At 45.0% G+C, this 14,910-nt stretch overlaps 1 protein-coding gene across 1 annotated transcript; it reads right to left on the bottom strand.

Annotated features, from left to right (window-relative positions):
• Positions 1-1,031: 1,031 nt before the first annotated feature.
• Positions 1,032-14,655, bottom strand: LOC144120061 (uncharacterized). The gene is made up of 6 exons (XM_077652531.1): positions 14,606-14,655; positions 10,652-10,717; positions 9,990-10,097; positions 9,409-9,462; positions 9,217-9,270; positions 1,032-1,280 (listed from the first exon to the last, which is right to left on the bottom strand). The coding sequence occupies exons 1-6, from the start codon at positions 14,612-14,614 to the stop codon at positions 1,032-1,034; spliced, it is 540 nt and encodes a 179-aa protein (XP_077508657.1). The 5' UTR covers positions 14,615-14,655.
• Positions 14,656-14,910: the final 255 nt, after the last annotated feature.

Here is a 14,910-nt window from a genome sequence, read left to right as displayed (position 1 = left end):
AAACCTAGGCGAACGTGACAGACCTTGTTTTTCGCCAGTTTTTATGCACGCAATCTTTCACTCATGGCTTAGAATGCAACTTTCCGTGGATTTTGGTGTTTTATTGGTAGCAGCTGGGAGAGGAATTGGCAGAGCATGACTCTAAACGCTGTGATAAACGCCAAACAGTGAATTCCATCGCGGCTCATTCTTGAGTAACGGTATCATGCTGTGCCTCTGACGCCAATGCTTTTGAAGTAGGCAATCGAGGAACACAAGTACTAGAAGAGTCAAGAACAGATCAACTTTGTCAGCGTTCCTCACCTCTGCAAACACGTATAAAGTAGAACGAGGCATTCCGGAGAGATATGATTGCAAAATTTTATTGATGAAGAGCACACCGCGCCGCATGGCAACATTGTAGTGATCATTATTTTTATGTCCTTGTTCTATTCACCGTCAGAGATTAGATTGCGAGAAGTAGTTGGAAAGATGCAACATAGTTTGTATTACGATTGGTTTCGTTCAGTCTTCATTCACTTAGCGGGTTACCGACATCCAATAAAAGTTATACGCCGAACTTTGTTCATCTCACAAGCCTTTCGTTAATGCAAAAAAATTGTTATCGTTCCTTATTAACAAGATAGCAGCATCTGTGCTGAGACGCGCTAGCCAGGCTTAATGTTCGGTAAAAAGTTAGCATAGCAATTTAAGCCTTACGAAAGGTACGAAAACAAGAAGCAACGAGTTTTTGCACAATTAGTTACTGCGTGTTCTTCAAAGTCAGTGCTTGTACAATAACTTGAAGTAAAATAAAACAAACTTGTGGCATATTTCCCTGAGCGTGCTTGCGTGCCGCCGTAGCCGACAAATTTTATGCGAGTTTAGCGAGAGCTTTAAGCAATGCTGTGTGATACAAACACGTAATTGAAGTGATATGTGACTTTTATACCATCGGAAAGACTATTCTTAGTAGTAGATGCTTAGTGAAAACAGTGCACACACGAAATCAAATAAGCGCTGTCCTGAAGGTCAGACAAGTAGCGTCTCGGTCATTGAGCACGCGGAACTAGGCCGCTAGCGGCTCGCTTCACTGTGGCCACCGAGGTGTCGGCGCTGACGCTAGCCGCCGGGAAGCGGCTGCCGATGACGGCGCTCCGTTCGGGACGCGGCGCGGGTGCGAACACGCGGTGGTGGTCGCGGTGGGCTCCGTGGTCGTAGGGCGTGTACAGCGGCTGGCCGTTCTTCACCTTGCGTAGATGGTGGCAGTAGAACTTGCACAGCACGATCAGCACCAGCGCCTGCACAGTGTCAGCATTGACAACACACTTACTGTTTGGACATTTGGCAGTGTACATGGCATATACACTGAACACTTGGAGTTGGGAAGGACCTGCATTGTAGCAAAGGGAAAGCGATATTTGTGATGATACTGCCCGGTGCAGGGAACAGGTTTTGAAAGTTCAAGGGACTGGGACTTCAAGCACAGGTATGTGCGGCGCAGAAGTTGGTTCACTATTATGACAGAAAAAATAAAGCCCCAAATAAACTATGACGTCCGTAATCAATAACAGGAAGCGTGGAACATAGCTATAGAGCTGGACACAAATAATGTTCCATACTTGCGAAATACTATCATTTAAGTGGCCTTTTTTATCTAAATGTCAAGCAACTACACCAGCAAGTCCTTTGCCGTGAAGTTAATGCCGTGTTTCCAGTATTAAACCGGCTCCGTCAGTTTTCCGGTAATGACACTACAATTAGTAGCCAATTTTTTATCCAAGTTATCAAGTATTTCAACTTGGGTTTCTTGCCATTACTTTCAGTGTCCGAAATATTCTAATCGAAAAATCTCTTCGAATATAATGTCAACGCCGCATTCAAAGACTGGCGGAGCGATAAGTCCTTCTACCCGCACTGAACAAGCAGACATTTTCGTATTTGAATTCAGCAGATATATTGCGGCCTTGCAAATGGTGCATGTCTGGACGCTGCGGATTAGTTCACATTTTTGTCTTTTCCAGAGAGCAGCAAACATACTGTCCGCATTCAGAGAGATATTGCATACAAATCTGAAACACATTAAGCGGTGCGCTGTCTCATATTGAGAATCCTTGATGCTAAGGAAACGAACTTCAAGACCACTTATCTCACGCCGCTTTGTAGAACCGCTGTTACAAAGATAGGACTCTATATTGCGTATTGTTAACAAATAAAGCGGTGCAGCTCCAGCAGTTCAAGATCGCGTTTGTAGTGAAGCCCTATATCTATCAGCCTTCAAGGAACGAGAGTAGCCAGAAAGGTGAAGGCAGACAAGACGCTTCACGGTCCCTTGCATGTGAAGAGCAAAAATAGCCCGCTGGTCAATGCGCACCACTCACAGAAGCCGACCCCTGGTTCCTACAAGTGTCACACGCCTGACTGTAAAAGTGATGATGATAATGAATGATTCTAAGGAAGCAGTGCCACATACATCAAATGGCCGCAGGTATTGCCGAGGCACGATTCTCTCCGTTTAAAAGGGCGTACCTACCAAGCAGGTTTCAGGAGTAACACGAACTTTTGTTGTACTATAAAGAGTAGGGAAGACTGCACATGTGAATTCGCTAATCTCCTGCAGAAATGGGGGGCTGGTGTTTTTTACGAAGAAAGATGGCGGAAAATACAGAGTAATATTGAAAGACACAACGTACAAAAAGTTCATATGACGGCGAGAAGTGCCCGCGCTCGGAATATGCTGAAAGATAGGCTACTACTTAAGGTCGGATACAACTCAAGAACGAAGACAGCTTTTCCCTGTCAAAGAACCCCCTTTTGGCCAATGCCGTCGGCCAATTCTCACGACCCTGCAAACATGAAAATACCGGGAGCGGCGCCACAATGTAAACAGGAGTCTATCGACGACCAAAGAGGGGAGGGATTATCGCCTTTCATCTGCCACCTCCTGCTTTGTCACACTAGCAGGATCATGAGAACCGGCCGACGCCATTGGCTGGAAGGGGTCCTTCGACGTGCAAAAGCCGCTGTGTTTTTAAGTTTTTTTCCGACTATAGTGGAGACGTGCTGCGAAGCATTGCACTACCATGGCAGTAAGTACAAAGTAGGCGCCCTTAGTCAAGTGTCATGTTCGCCTGATACCATATCGTGCGGTTCAATAATAACATGTTAAAGGAAGGGGTGCTTCTATTCGATCGCTGTTCTGCTGCGCTCCGTCAAGTTTTTTTGCATTTTGTGTCTACCGGCATTTCGTGAGCCCACTGGTCCTCGTGTGGGTTTTTGGTATGTCTAGTGCATCGTACGAAGTGCGCTGTGTTTGATTTCGCCCGTCTGCAGCCACCGCGGTGGTTGGAGACGAACCCCTAAAACACCCAGTCTCCCCACCATAATGTTTCGATAGGTATCCCGGGCATGATAAATGCATTACTGTGTGCAGTAAAGCGTCGGCTGGCTGTCATGTGCTGAATAACATCCTCGAACCACCATTACTGGTGTTAACGGAGTGGGATCTATCACAACGCATCCTCTCGCAGAGGATGGATTAGAGGAAGTGGAGAACAAAAGCCCTCGCCTTCAGGAAAGCGCCAGTTATAATTAGAGCACCTTACACGATGCACAGAGAGAGGCGGTGTGTGATGAAGCCCAGTTACCCTTGTCTCCTATAATAAAAAGCGACCGGAGTGGATTCCTGTAGTGTCCCGCCCGACTGAAGAGGGCCGAAGCTTTTGGCAAGTGAATATCGATAATAATAATTGGTTTTTGGGGAACGAAAATGGCGCAGTATGCCTCATATATCGTTGGACACCCGAACCACGCCGTAAGCGAAGGGATAAAAGAGTGAGTGAAAGAAGAAAGGAAGAAAGAGGTGCCGTAGTGGAGGGCTCCGGAATACTTTCGACCACCTAGGGATCTTTAACGCGCACTGACACCGCAGAGCAGACGTGCGCCTTAGCGTTTTGCCTCCACAAAATTGGCAAGCGAATACAAACAGAGATTCGTTAGAAATTGGTTCTGCCGAAAACGAGAAAGTTACGTCATTCAGAGTAAATAAAGATGACAGGTTCTGTGTGTGTGTTAATTTCTTAACATCAGAGAAGCGTCTACTGTTGCTATCTGCAGTGGCTGTATTAGTTGTCAGTCCTTCCATTCCCGAGCCTTACACACGAAACGCTGGGAAAATAGAGCTGAGAGATGAGCAACTAGAATTTCGAGGAATGCCGGAATAATCTCGGCACGCCGACAGACTATGTACTCGACGTCAAGAGGATGGAGCGGTGGAATCCCATCCCATATATTCTGTGAATCTCACATGCAGGCAAGACCGCCCATTGCAAGAGAGGGTGTTCTAAGACTTCACTAGTTATCCTGGCAAGAGTATTTTTGACCAGCACTCCGGTGCTTCAACTACCGGCGATACGGCTACATGGCAAAGAACTGCCGCGCGTAGCTCCGATGCAAGGTTTATTCGGAGAGCCATTTGCACACCCAGTGCAAATCGTTCCTGCTACAGAAGTGGGAGAACTGTGGTTGTAATCATACCGCTTCTTTCTGAGGTTGTCCCCAAAACATAGCTGCTTCAAACCTCTGGTGTCACGAAAAACGTCATGGCAGTTCGCCTCGCAAAAACGCACCTCCTCCAAATCTGGAAGCAGTGCATCTAGTGCGCCAGAATCCAGTGCAGCCTGACATACACCAAGCTTTGAAACCTGCTTTGTATGCGTCCGCGCTGTACAAGTCAGCTAAAAAAACTCAAGCAATCAAGTACACAATTCTGAATCCAATTCTTCAGCTGTGCGGCTTGCTTCCGCATTGAAGAGGCCTTCTCGGGAGCGTTCTGAGAGTCATGTGCAATGTCCTATTTTGGATCTCTCAATCACCTCATTTCAGCTTTCTTCTGCTCGGCCAGTGCAAGCGGTACCTGAACAAGGCCCAGTTACTGGAGTCAACTCTTCAATCTCGGTGGTGCAGTTGTTTACTGTGGTTCGAGCTATTGTTACAGCCATGCCGCAAGGAAACAACCTCCCGGAGGTGAAGGCTTTGCTCTCGGTGGAGCCTCTACTGGCACTGCTTCCTAGGTCCTGCATTGGGCAAAGTTTTCATGAAAAACCGCTTACAAATGTCACCCTTATTCAGTGGAATGTAAACAGTTTAAGAGCAAAAAGTCCCGACTTTCCAAGACTTTTTGAGCAAAAGAATTTTCCTGGGTTGTGCATACTTGAAGCCGGTGCTGGTGACGACTACCGTATCTCGAACTATTTGTCATACAAATCATCACGTCCCTCTGGTTTGAGCAGGGTGATGTGTGTGTGTGGAAGGACCTACCGTGCTACCTGATCCAGTACAGTTATTCTGATGTTCCGGAGTAAAGTGTCGTTGGTAAGGTCTGTGTAACTGTTATTAGTATCTGTAAGCATCTTGTCGTTGCTGCATTGATGCTGTACTGAATATCTTTAATATAGCGGGCTCTCATTTACCGATTTGCAGTGATTTTTACACTCATAATATTGCTTGGTGTAGTGGTCACTATTACACCCGTGAAAGGGTCGATGAGCGCGCCGTACAGAAATGTAACTTATGTTTTGTGAACGATGGTTCTCCGACCTTTCTACGCAGTTTTCTTTATCCGAGCTGCATAGATCTGACTCTGTGCACAGAATAGCTGGTGTCTGATGTGGAGTGGGCACAGACATTGAGACACGTGGTGTGATTACTATCCGGTATTGGTAAATCATGCTAGCTTACGATGTCAGGGTGCCCGACGTAAATCCAAACTTACCATTTGGGAAGCTTTCCGTCTGTCCGTCACAACATAACTCACAAAGTTTCCATAGACAATAATATTGACGACTTCGTTTTGCTGGTGCAAGATAGCCTCAGTCTTTGCACCAAGCAAGCTCCCATGCCTGATGAGTTCACAAGTATAGATGGAGAGCATGAGCGACATGAGGGCACTTGGATGAAAAGTGGAAAATGTTTACAGTCGATTCAGGCCTTTAGAATAGTATCATGAGGCTCAAAAGATTCATTCGTTCATGCGTAAACGTCTGCAGCGATTAGTAAAGAAAAAATGGCGTGACTACAGCGGAACACCGACCCCTCACACTCCAGTACCGAGGATACGGATGAAGGCCCGCTCCTTAACCCATTTGGGACAGCTTTACGTTGACAAGTACGGCTATAATTTTTTATTTTTAATTGGAAAATGGGTATTTCTTTTTCAGTAGTTTGCAACTACACCAGCAGAGGGACAGCCAACACTCCTAAATCAAGCGAGCGCGTTCGCAGCACTCCTAGGAGTATATGTCTACGATCAACTATCGGCCAATTTCATTCCCGCTAACCTCTCAGGTAAGCGCCTCGTAAAATTGTTCTCCTGGTTAGAGTATCAATATTTCATGAAACATCTTTTATATAGCTTCAAGAAGAGTGGAAGTAAGCACTGAGTGCTGTGAAAGTTGAATACGTTTTACGCTTTTTGTGTAATATAAGAGTAAACCTTGCTGTACTATCTTTAGTACACCAGTACCTCGTGTGTGCACAATGGCAGTTGCTCTTCTAAACAGCTGATACTATGGATCCGGATGTCTTCTTCGGCAAGAAACCATTCTGTCGGCTCAGCGAAACACTCGAGGCTGCAGCAGATAATTCACAGAATGTTGCAGATGATGTTGATGTGGTCATAATTACTTGAGACTCATCAGCAGAAACAGACGAAGAGGAAGGCGGCGAGGATTGTATGCGTGCTATGCCAGTGAATGACGTTTCTGGTAAAAACTGTTTTTCTGTTTAGTGTTTTAGTGTGATAGCATTTACTTAGGCACTTTGAGGCTCCTCAATGTTCGGCGTCAATGATCGTGACAGCAACAAAGCACTATTTTTCTTCGTTATTTTCATCCGTAGTAGCCTAGACAGTATGTAGTGGGGCTGAAGCGGGTAGAATAGGACAGGGCTCGGACACCACTTAGGTTGGTGATTCAGTGAGGGAGGAGAGGCAGTGTGCACTGCGAATATTTGTATCAGTTTGCGCGGGTGTCTCCGAATGTTCTGCGATCCACCTTCGAGGCGCAGTTCATCCTGCGCAGAAGCAGGTCCTTTGCGTGGTTCTTACCGACGCTATTGCGTCCTGTTTTGAGCGAAACACACTTTTTGCCATAACCTTCGAAGCCGTGCAAGTACTTTACATCAAACGGTTTGTTTTGCAGGCAAAGTCGAAGTTAATTGCTATAGCAAGGAAGAAGATGACGAGTGTGTCCTCGCGTTGAAGCGCGCAAAGGTTACTGTCGTGAACTGGACCAGGGATCAAGCTGAGCATACCTGGGAGAATTCATCTAACGAGGCAGCGGAGCGCAAGGCGATGTTAAGATCTCTCTACAGCGGTTATACTCCGAGTCAAATATTCAGCACCATTCTTGATGACCAAATACTCACTCATATGATAGTAGACTGGCAACTATACAAAGCAAAAAAATGGGCACGGCTTTTCTCGCGATTTAGATAATCTGAAGAGGTGCACCGGTATTTTTCTGCAGTCTGTCTAGAATAGCCGCCCACGTCTGAAACTTTACTGGTGCGTTGATGATGATGTTGGAGTGCCATATGTAGGTAAGCGTATGAGCCGAAATTGGTTTATTGAGATAAAAAAAATTTGCCCCTAATTCTTGATCGAGGAGACGACTGATCGGATGTTCAAAATACGTCCCCTCATGAACCTATTGAACGAAATGTGCTTTTTGAGGGCGGGATTCGCTCGCGCGACCTTGTGTCCAGCAGTCGCACACAACATCAAGTGAGCAAATACGCCGAGTGCCCGGTTACTTTCAACTAACAGTTTACCCGCTTTCAACAAACTTTGAAGTCTGAACGGATATTTCCGATCCGATGTGAGGTGAATGATGCTGGAGTTTAATGATAATCAATATATTGTAGAAGACTAGCCCTACTGATTACAACTTTCCATGCCATAATGACCATCAAGCGAGAGTTATAAAAACAGCAGTAATGACAGGCCCGCTGCGCTACTCGTCATGAGAACATTAGTTTTTTTAGCATAGATGACATAAAATAGCGTGTGCAACATTTCACTTTGTTGTAAATAATCGCACTCAGGACGCTCAACAATTGCAAAGGAACATAATACACCCAAAGCTGCAAGAGGCGATATGCAGGCAACCATACTTATTATTATGACGCCACTTCCAAAATTGCTGAATCTTGCTGAGCGTGAATTAGCCTTCATATACTGCTTTGTTCTGTGACCCCAAGCATGCTTCTTGTAATTTGCCTCACACGTAGTCATGGCCATATTTCTGCAACCGCTGCACATCTGTCACACTTCTGCGCACCGCTCACCAGGACCTCTCCTTGCGCTCCTTTATTTGTTCTGTGCTTACAGCAATAATAAACACTGCTCCACAGACTGCAGGCCTGATCTGGCTATTAATTACTGTAAACCTAAAGTCGAGCGCATTTTAGAGGGGGAAAGCTGCATGTGGCTATATTGTAGTGATGAAATGTAAGCTCCAAACACAGCCATCTGTTGCCTCACGATATATAAGGTGAGCTCGCTTAGCATGCTTAAATTTGCGAAATATTCAATGCTTAACATAACAGCGCTAATCTGCTGAGTGCACTTTAAGGCAAATGAACTTCAGGAATTTCCGCTTGACCCTGGGGGAAGAAGAGATCGTGGTAGCTCTACTGCGTGTTTCTCAGGTTCTTACACTCATTGTCAGTCCTCCGGCCCAACATGACCAGAGGCGATACATTCTCATGAGCAGCTGCTCCTAGGCCTCTTAATCATTACTCTTGGCTATTAGGGTAACGCGACTTTAGGCAGCACGTGAACACATCAGTTTTCCCATGCAACACATCAGAACAGCGACGGTGATGCCGCTTCTATATGAAAAAGGCTTGTTCAACGCTACTAGTGCAACCGCACACTCTGCATTTTGCTGCTCTTGAGTGGAGACGCACGCAGCTATTTAAAAAGTTTGACGTTACGCCTTGAATTCATTAAAGACATCCCACAAAAAACAGGTACGCGATATTTGACTGATAATAATGGAACCGTGGTTGCGTTAATTTATTGCTTTTTATTCAGATGTTTGGACATTTGAAGACAATGTGAGGCAGCGGCAGTAACCACCGAGAGAAAATTTGAGACGTCTTTGAGAAACTTCTCCTTTTAGGTGAAATTTTCCAGCCCATAATTATTTGTAGATAAAGATGCATGCTACTCACCTTGAAAACGGCGTATATAAAGTAGAAAACGACATAGGAAAAGATGGATGTGTCCTGTTAAATGAAGACAGTGGACAGCATAGTGCGTTACGGGCGAGGTAAACATGACTGTACAAAATTTGTCACACTTGATTTTATAAAACAGGAAGGCATCGTCGCAAAAACTCACTGCACAACATCAAGTGCCCTCACCCGGAGTTTGTCATGCTTTCTCAAAACGTTGTCGTCTTTAAGGTTGTAGCTGGGCTGTAAAATGAGAAATAACAATTTATTATCTTCCTCTTGTAAATCCAAAAATAAAGGATCAATGCAGTTTTCGTGACATTTCTAGCGTGTTTCTTGTATCTATGTTTCTTAGATTTTTCTTCGTAATCATTTCTAATGGAATGAAATATAGCAACTAAATCATGCTGCCGGTGTTCATTTTACTACATCATTTCTATTAGTTTTGTCTTAAAGTATGCGCAATCGGTAATAAGGTGATCACTTTCAGACTTGAACTCACATGCATGCACTGAGACTCCGACGACATTGATCGCATGCTTTTATTCTTCAGTGACAACACTCAGGCGCTTTGCTGTTGGCATAAGACAGACATTTCATGCTTTGGTTCAGGAACATGCGTGGGTTGGAAACATTGAGTCTAACAGCAAGAACTGTATTCTCCCAGCAACACATTCATAGCTTATGCGCTAAAGCCATTATATGGCTATCAGCCTGGGCAGTGCATCATTTCCTTTCATGATTGAATAAGGAAGAAAGGAGGTACACACGATGTCTCCCCACTTGAGCACACAGGCAAGGGTCACACTGCCGCAGAAGCACAGGACGGCAGCCACTACCGCCCAAGCGATGAACAGCCGGAGTGACTCCAGAGGCTCCTACACATGCAGTCAGAGGCAGAAAAGAGACATTTGAAAAGCTCAGAACAAACGGCTTAACACAGGCCATTAACACGACCATTGCACAACTTTTCAACGCAATGATGACTCCTACGTGTCATATACCCGAGACATAAAACAGTAATAAGTTATTACTGAACTCTTTTGCTTCTTCTGCTTGTGAGGCCACGTGCACTAGCGTGAACGCAGATTACACTATTCACTTTTCGATCAACTGGATGCGACACGACGCAAAAGGGCGGAGTTCACTTTGGTGTTAGCGTGTAGTCGTTGAATCCATTGGGCATTCATTTCATACTTTTAAATGGAATATCTTAGATATAAGCCGCTTTATTCAATAAGAAAAACAGTGCGCGACCATAATGACAAGATGCTGCACTTGTGGTGCCATAGATGATTGCGGGGCACCTTTGAAGCGGCACGCCGCGCTAGGCTAGCAATTTCTGCAGCAAGGGCTGTCATTATATTTACAAAGACGATTGCCGAACTGCAGCCACAGGAATTCTAAACTCCTACGCTTGAATGTAACTTACATCCACAAACTTGGTAACACAGTGGCACGTAGGATTTTCCGCGAGCTCTTCTTTCGGTATTCGAAACTGGGAGAGAGAGCGACGCCAAAATCACATTAGTAACCCGCATCAGACTAGTGTTTTCAAATCAGAACAGGAAACCAGTCTGGCGTGCAGGCGCCTAAAGCACAGCCTAATGTACAATTTAACGGTGCAGCGCGGCGCAATCGAGAAGTTGGCACATCCACTGAAAAGACGACACATCACAACTGTCGGAGGCGCGCCATAAGATTGCTGTCGCCTTACCAGTGGTCTGGTCGAAGGTGGGCCGCTTTTAAAATTGTTTTTATGAGGCGCTTTAGTTATATGTCTTCAAACTACCCATTAGGTCGTCATTACGAGGGAATTATTGGGGTAAGGGCATACTGTGACTAGTGACAAAAAGGTCTTTAGAGACACGGTGAGAACAAATCCACGCAGTCTTATTTATCTGTAAAAATCATTTCTATGGCTATTTCATTCAATGTTATTATTAGTCCAGCGAAAATTAATCTATTTATTGAGCTCATTCCAAAAAAAATTTTACCCCTACCCGATTCTAGATAATAAAGTGGTAATTTCGTCGGCTTGGTAACAAAACATATATATGTTCAGTCTTTCTCGTCCTTGTGTGATGTTGCGTTATTTGGATGCAAATTCCTGAATTCTACGCCATAAAGGGCTCTGTGGTTGGCATTTCGGAGTGCGTCGCGGTGCAGCGAAGCCTCTAGCATCCATGAGGAAAAGTGTGCCTGCATAAAGCAGTGTACTTGAGAAACGGGTAGGTTATGTCGCCTCCTGCGTCTCATTGTTCGCCTTTCGCACGTAATGAAAGCTGGCATTTCCAAGAATACACCGTATTTTCATCTAGAGTGCGGCAATCTTTTGAAACAGGTCAGCTTGAATTAGTCACCGGTGTTTCTTTATAAATGTGTTGTAGGAAAATTATTCTACAAAGAACAAGTGAGAATACACATTAGAATAGAAAGCGGAGATAACAGTCTCATATTCGAACACCAAGGAAGTAAACAACAAAACAATATGTGCAGCAGAAAAGGGCTCTCAAAGGTACAAAAATTGACAGTTGCCGAATGAGTAGGCCGCAACGCGCGGCATGTGCTTCTCGTGTCCTGCTTTTAGCTTCCTAGAGAACGTGGCAACAATCACAAAGAGTTCTTTTGTTCTCACTAAACCTCGAGCTTCTCTTGACAATGATTTCGCAGCGCAGCTTTATCTGAAGAAAAGCTCATTCACTGCTTGCGGTATGCTGCAACGCGTGCGTTCGCTTCTAGTGCGCTCCGAAATATGAAAATTTGACAGTGTTCGCGCACTTAGTTCAAATCATGCAGCAGTTTTACGTTGATGTGCATTGGTAAGTAAGAAAAATTGGTGTCGTGGGCTGCATAAGACTACGGCAAATTTGGCGCACTCCAGAGGATTAACTTGCTCAAAAAACGCAGAAAGGAATTCCTGGTGACTCTAGAAGGTCGCATACAAACTATTTCCTTAGAACTGGATATAATGGTCACTGAACAAAGTCAAACAAACAAAACAATTGACCTTTTGTTTTTCATGTGAACTTCTTTGATTAGAATAGAGCACTATGGACACAGGTGGCTTATATAGTCTTCAGATTTGCTGCCTTTTATATAGCATAATGTTACAAATGCATATAACAGGAATTGACAAAAGTAAAATACGAAACAACTGATGTTTCGGGTTCCGTACGAAACTCTTGTTTCACAGAAGACGACAATAGGAAAACTTGGCATATGTAGCCTCCCTGTGACCTTATCTTGCTTGTTATTTTGGTCCTGATGACGTGAGTACGTAGCTCAAGCTGCCGCTATTGTTTTGTTACGGGACGGAAAGCCAACGAAGAAGGAACATGAAGGATGGTGATGGCATGATTTTATTGGCGCTGGAGCCCTGGCGCAAGCGCTCCCGCCAGCGCCACTGTGCAGTTCATCGACTTCTAGCGCGCCACAAGACCAGGAGCCACCGAACGATGGTTTCGATAGCAAACTAGAAAAATGGCACAGACGATAAAACACAGCGCATGCCAATGGGTACGACAGAAGGGATGAACAGAGAAGAGAAGTAGATGAAGGGCTTGCCGTCACGATGAAAGATATGAACAGATTAGCCGATGATGCCCGGGTGAAGCCAGGTCCACGAAGAGTGAAAAGCCACCGGTTACCGGAAGCCTACGCCTAGGACCGTGGACGCACACAACGGCAGGGCTAGGGCGCTGTGTTCTTTAGTGTGGGTGGGTGGTCAGTGGGGTCTCAGGTCAGCGGTTTTGGTCTGGGATACGTGGCGTCGTTGGTCATCGTGTCTTCTGGGTTCACATGTGTGGGCGATCATTGAGACTCACATCAGTGGCGGCGGTCTTGGATCAGTGTGGTCGCAGTCATGTCGTCGTGTCTTCTGGTCGGGCTTGAGGCAGGGCAAATAAAATCGGCGGCGTTGGGTCATACCTGGCATGCTGGGATAATGCCGGGAGGTGCGAAACCACGAGCACTTCACAGGAAACATGCGGGCAGAACAGCCCTGAAGCTCGGGGCCGGGGTATTAAAAAAACCACGCACCTCCGCCAAATGTTGCGCAGCGGCCAGCCAAAGAATAAGGCGCGATGAACAATGTACAAGAGATATTTAATGTCCGCTGACCTAGAGCGAGCGCTCCGTCCCGCACCACTGCCGGCCTCGTCTCCTTCGTCGCAATATGTTCCGCTAAATGTGAATGTCCAAGCGAAGCGAATGACAGAATAGTTATTTAAACTATTTTCAGTCACAACTTGCCTTTCTGTGGTTCTATAATAATTATAAAAATGACCTGGACCAGCTGCATTTAGAGTGCCGAGAAATAGAGGATCCACGGTATAACGCGGCTTTGTTAAAATACACCCAGAGTAGGCCTGAGGAAACAAAGTGATTAATCGCAAAGGTTTATTTCGTCATGTTTTTAATTATTTATTGCACGGCAGCTGCGACAAATCATCGTCCGCGCCAAACTAGGTGCAGTAATATCTGCAAATTAAGCAGGTTCAATAAAATATTTGGCATAGAAATGCTTTACGAAATGAAAATGGTACGTGCAGTTTAACGTCCCGCGTCTGCATCTGGAGTATGCCGGATACAGTATTGGAAGGCTTCGGGCAAATTGCGATAGCCTAGGGGTCTTTAGCGCGCGCTGATATGCAGGTTTTTAACGAGTTTTACGATTTGATTTGTACTATTGTATAAATGACTTCACTATGATGCAGAAAAAAAATAAAAGGCACCTTACATTTTTAATTAGTAATCGGCGCGGCACAACAACAAATTTGTGTTCGCTGAAATACGGCTCTGTACCGGACAAGACTGGCGCTTTGACTTGACCGGATGAGCAACGCATACTTTGCTGAAATGCTGATGCGAACTGTTCACTTTAGCTTTGCTCTGGTACGCAAAATTATAAATAAAACTTAACCCGATCTTACAAGCACACTTTAAATTGCTTGCATCCAGGTGGAAATCTGTTTAAGAGCACGAGTTCCACGTAAACTAGAAGTTCGCGCGATCGTCAATGACAGGAATAGAATTCCGATCAGAAGTGCGGTCCGAGGCTCGAGCAGACTTTCAAATAATACCCTTGACTCCTTGATACCAATACCAAGGTCCAGCGAAAAGAGTCCTAGCTCTTTTTCTTATTTCTGGCCCTTTCAGATGCGGCTCTTTACATATAAGTGTGAAAGAAGCGAAACGAAGAGAGTGATGGAAAGCAGACTGCTGTGATGGTGTTTAAATTAACCCTGGTCAAGATTACTTGTGGACTGGCCTTAAGGACTAAAAGAGGGCCACTTCCTTTCAGAAGTGACAAAGTGTAAGTCTGAAAAAGCTACAATTTTGGTAATACAGGCAAACATAGCAGGCTGCAGTGAAAGCCACGAACCTTTTGCATGCCGCTGAATAGTATGACTCCTGTACAGCTGTTTAGGAAGCACTCCGTGTTAAAGTAAATGTCGAAGTATAGCATATATTCTGAAAGTAAGCGGGAAAGGAGTTTCAGTGAATCATCCGTATATTTTTCAGGTTACTTCTTACGTCATTTGTGATAACTAAGTAATGGATTGAAATGTAGAAATTTTGAACCATAAGCTACAAAAAAAGCACCACTTTTCTTACTCTTCCTCTTTTAAGCTCTCTAAAAGTTGGACATTGTTGAAAAGCAAGCCTCACCTCGAATACCGCCGAACT

This window comes from Amblyomma americanum, chromosome 2 (genome assembly GCF_052857255.1).
Source record: "Amblyomma americanum isolate KBUSLIRL-KWMA chromosome 2, ASM5285725v1, whole genome shotgun sequence".
NCBI lineage: Eukaryota > Metazoa > Arthropoda > Arachnida > Ixodida > Ixodidae > Amblyomma > Amblyomma americanum.
Note: the sequence above shows the minus strand (reverse complement) of the source record. Positions and strands in the feature narration are given on the sequence as shown.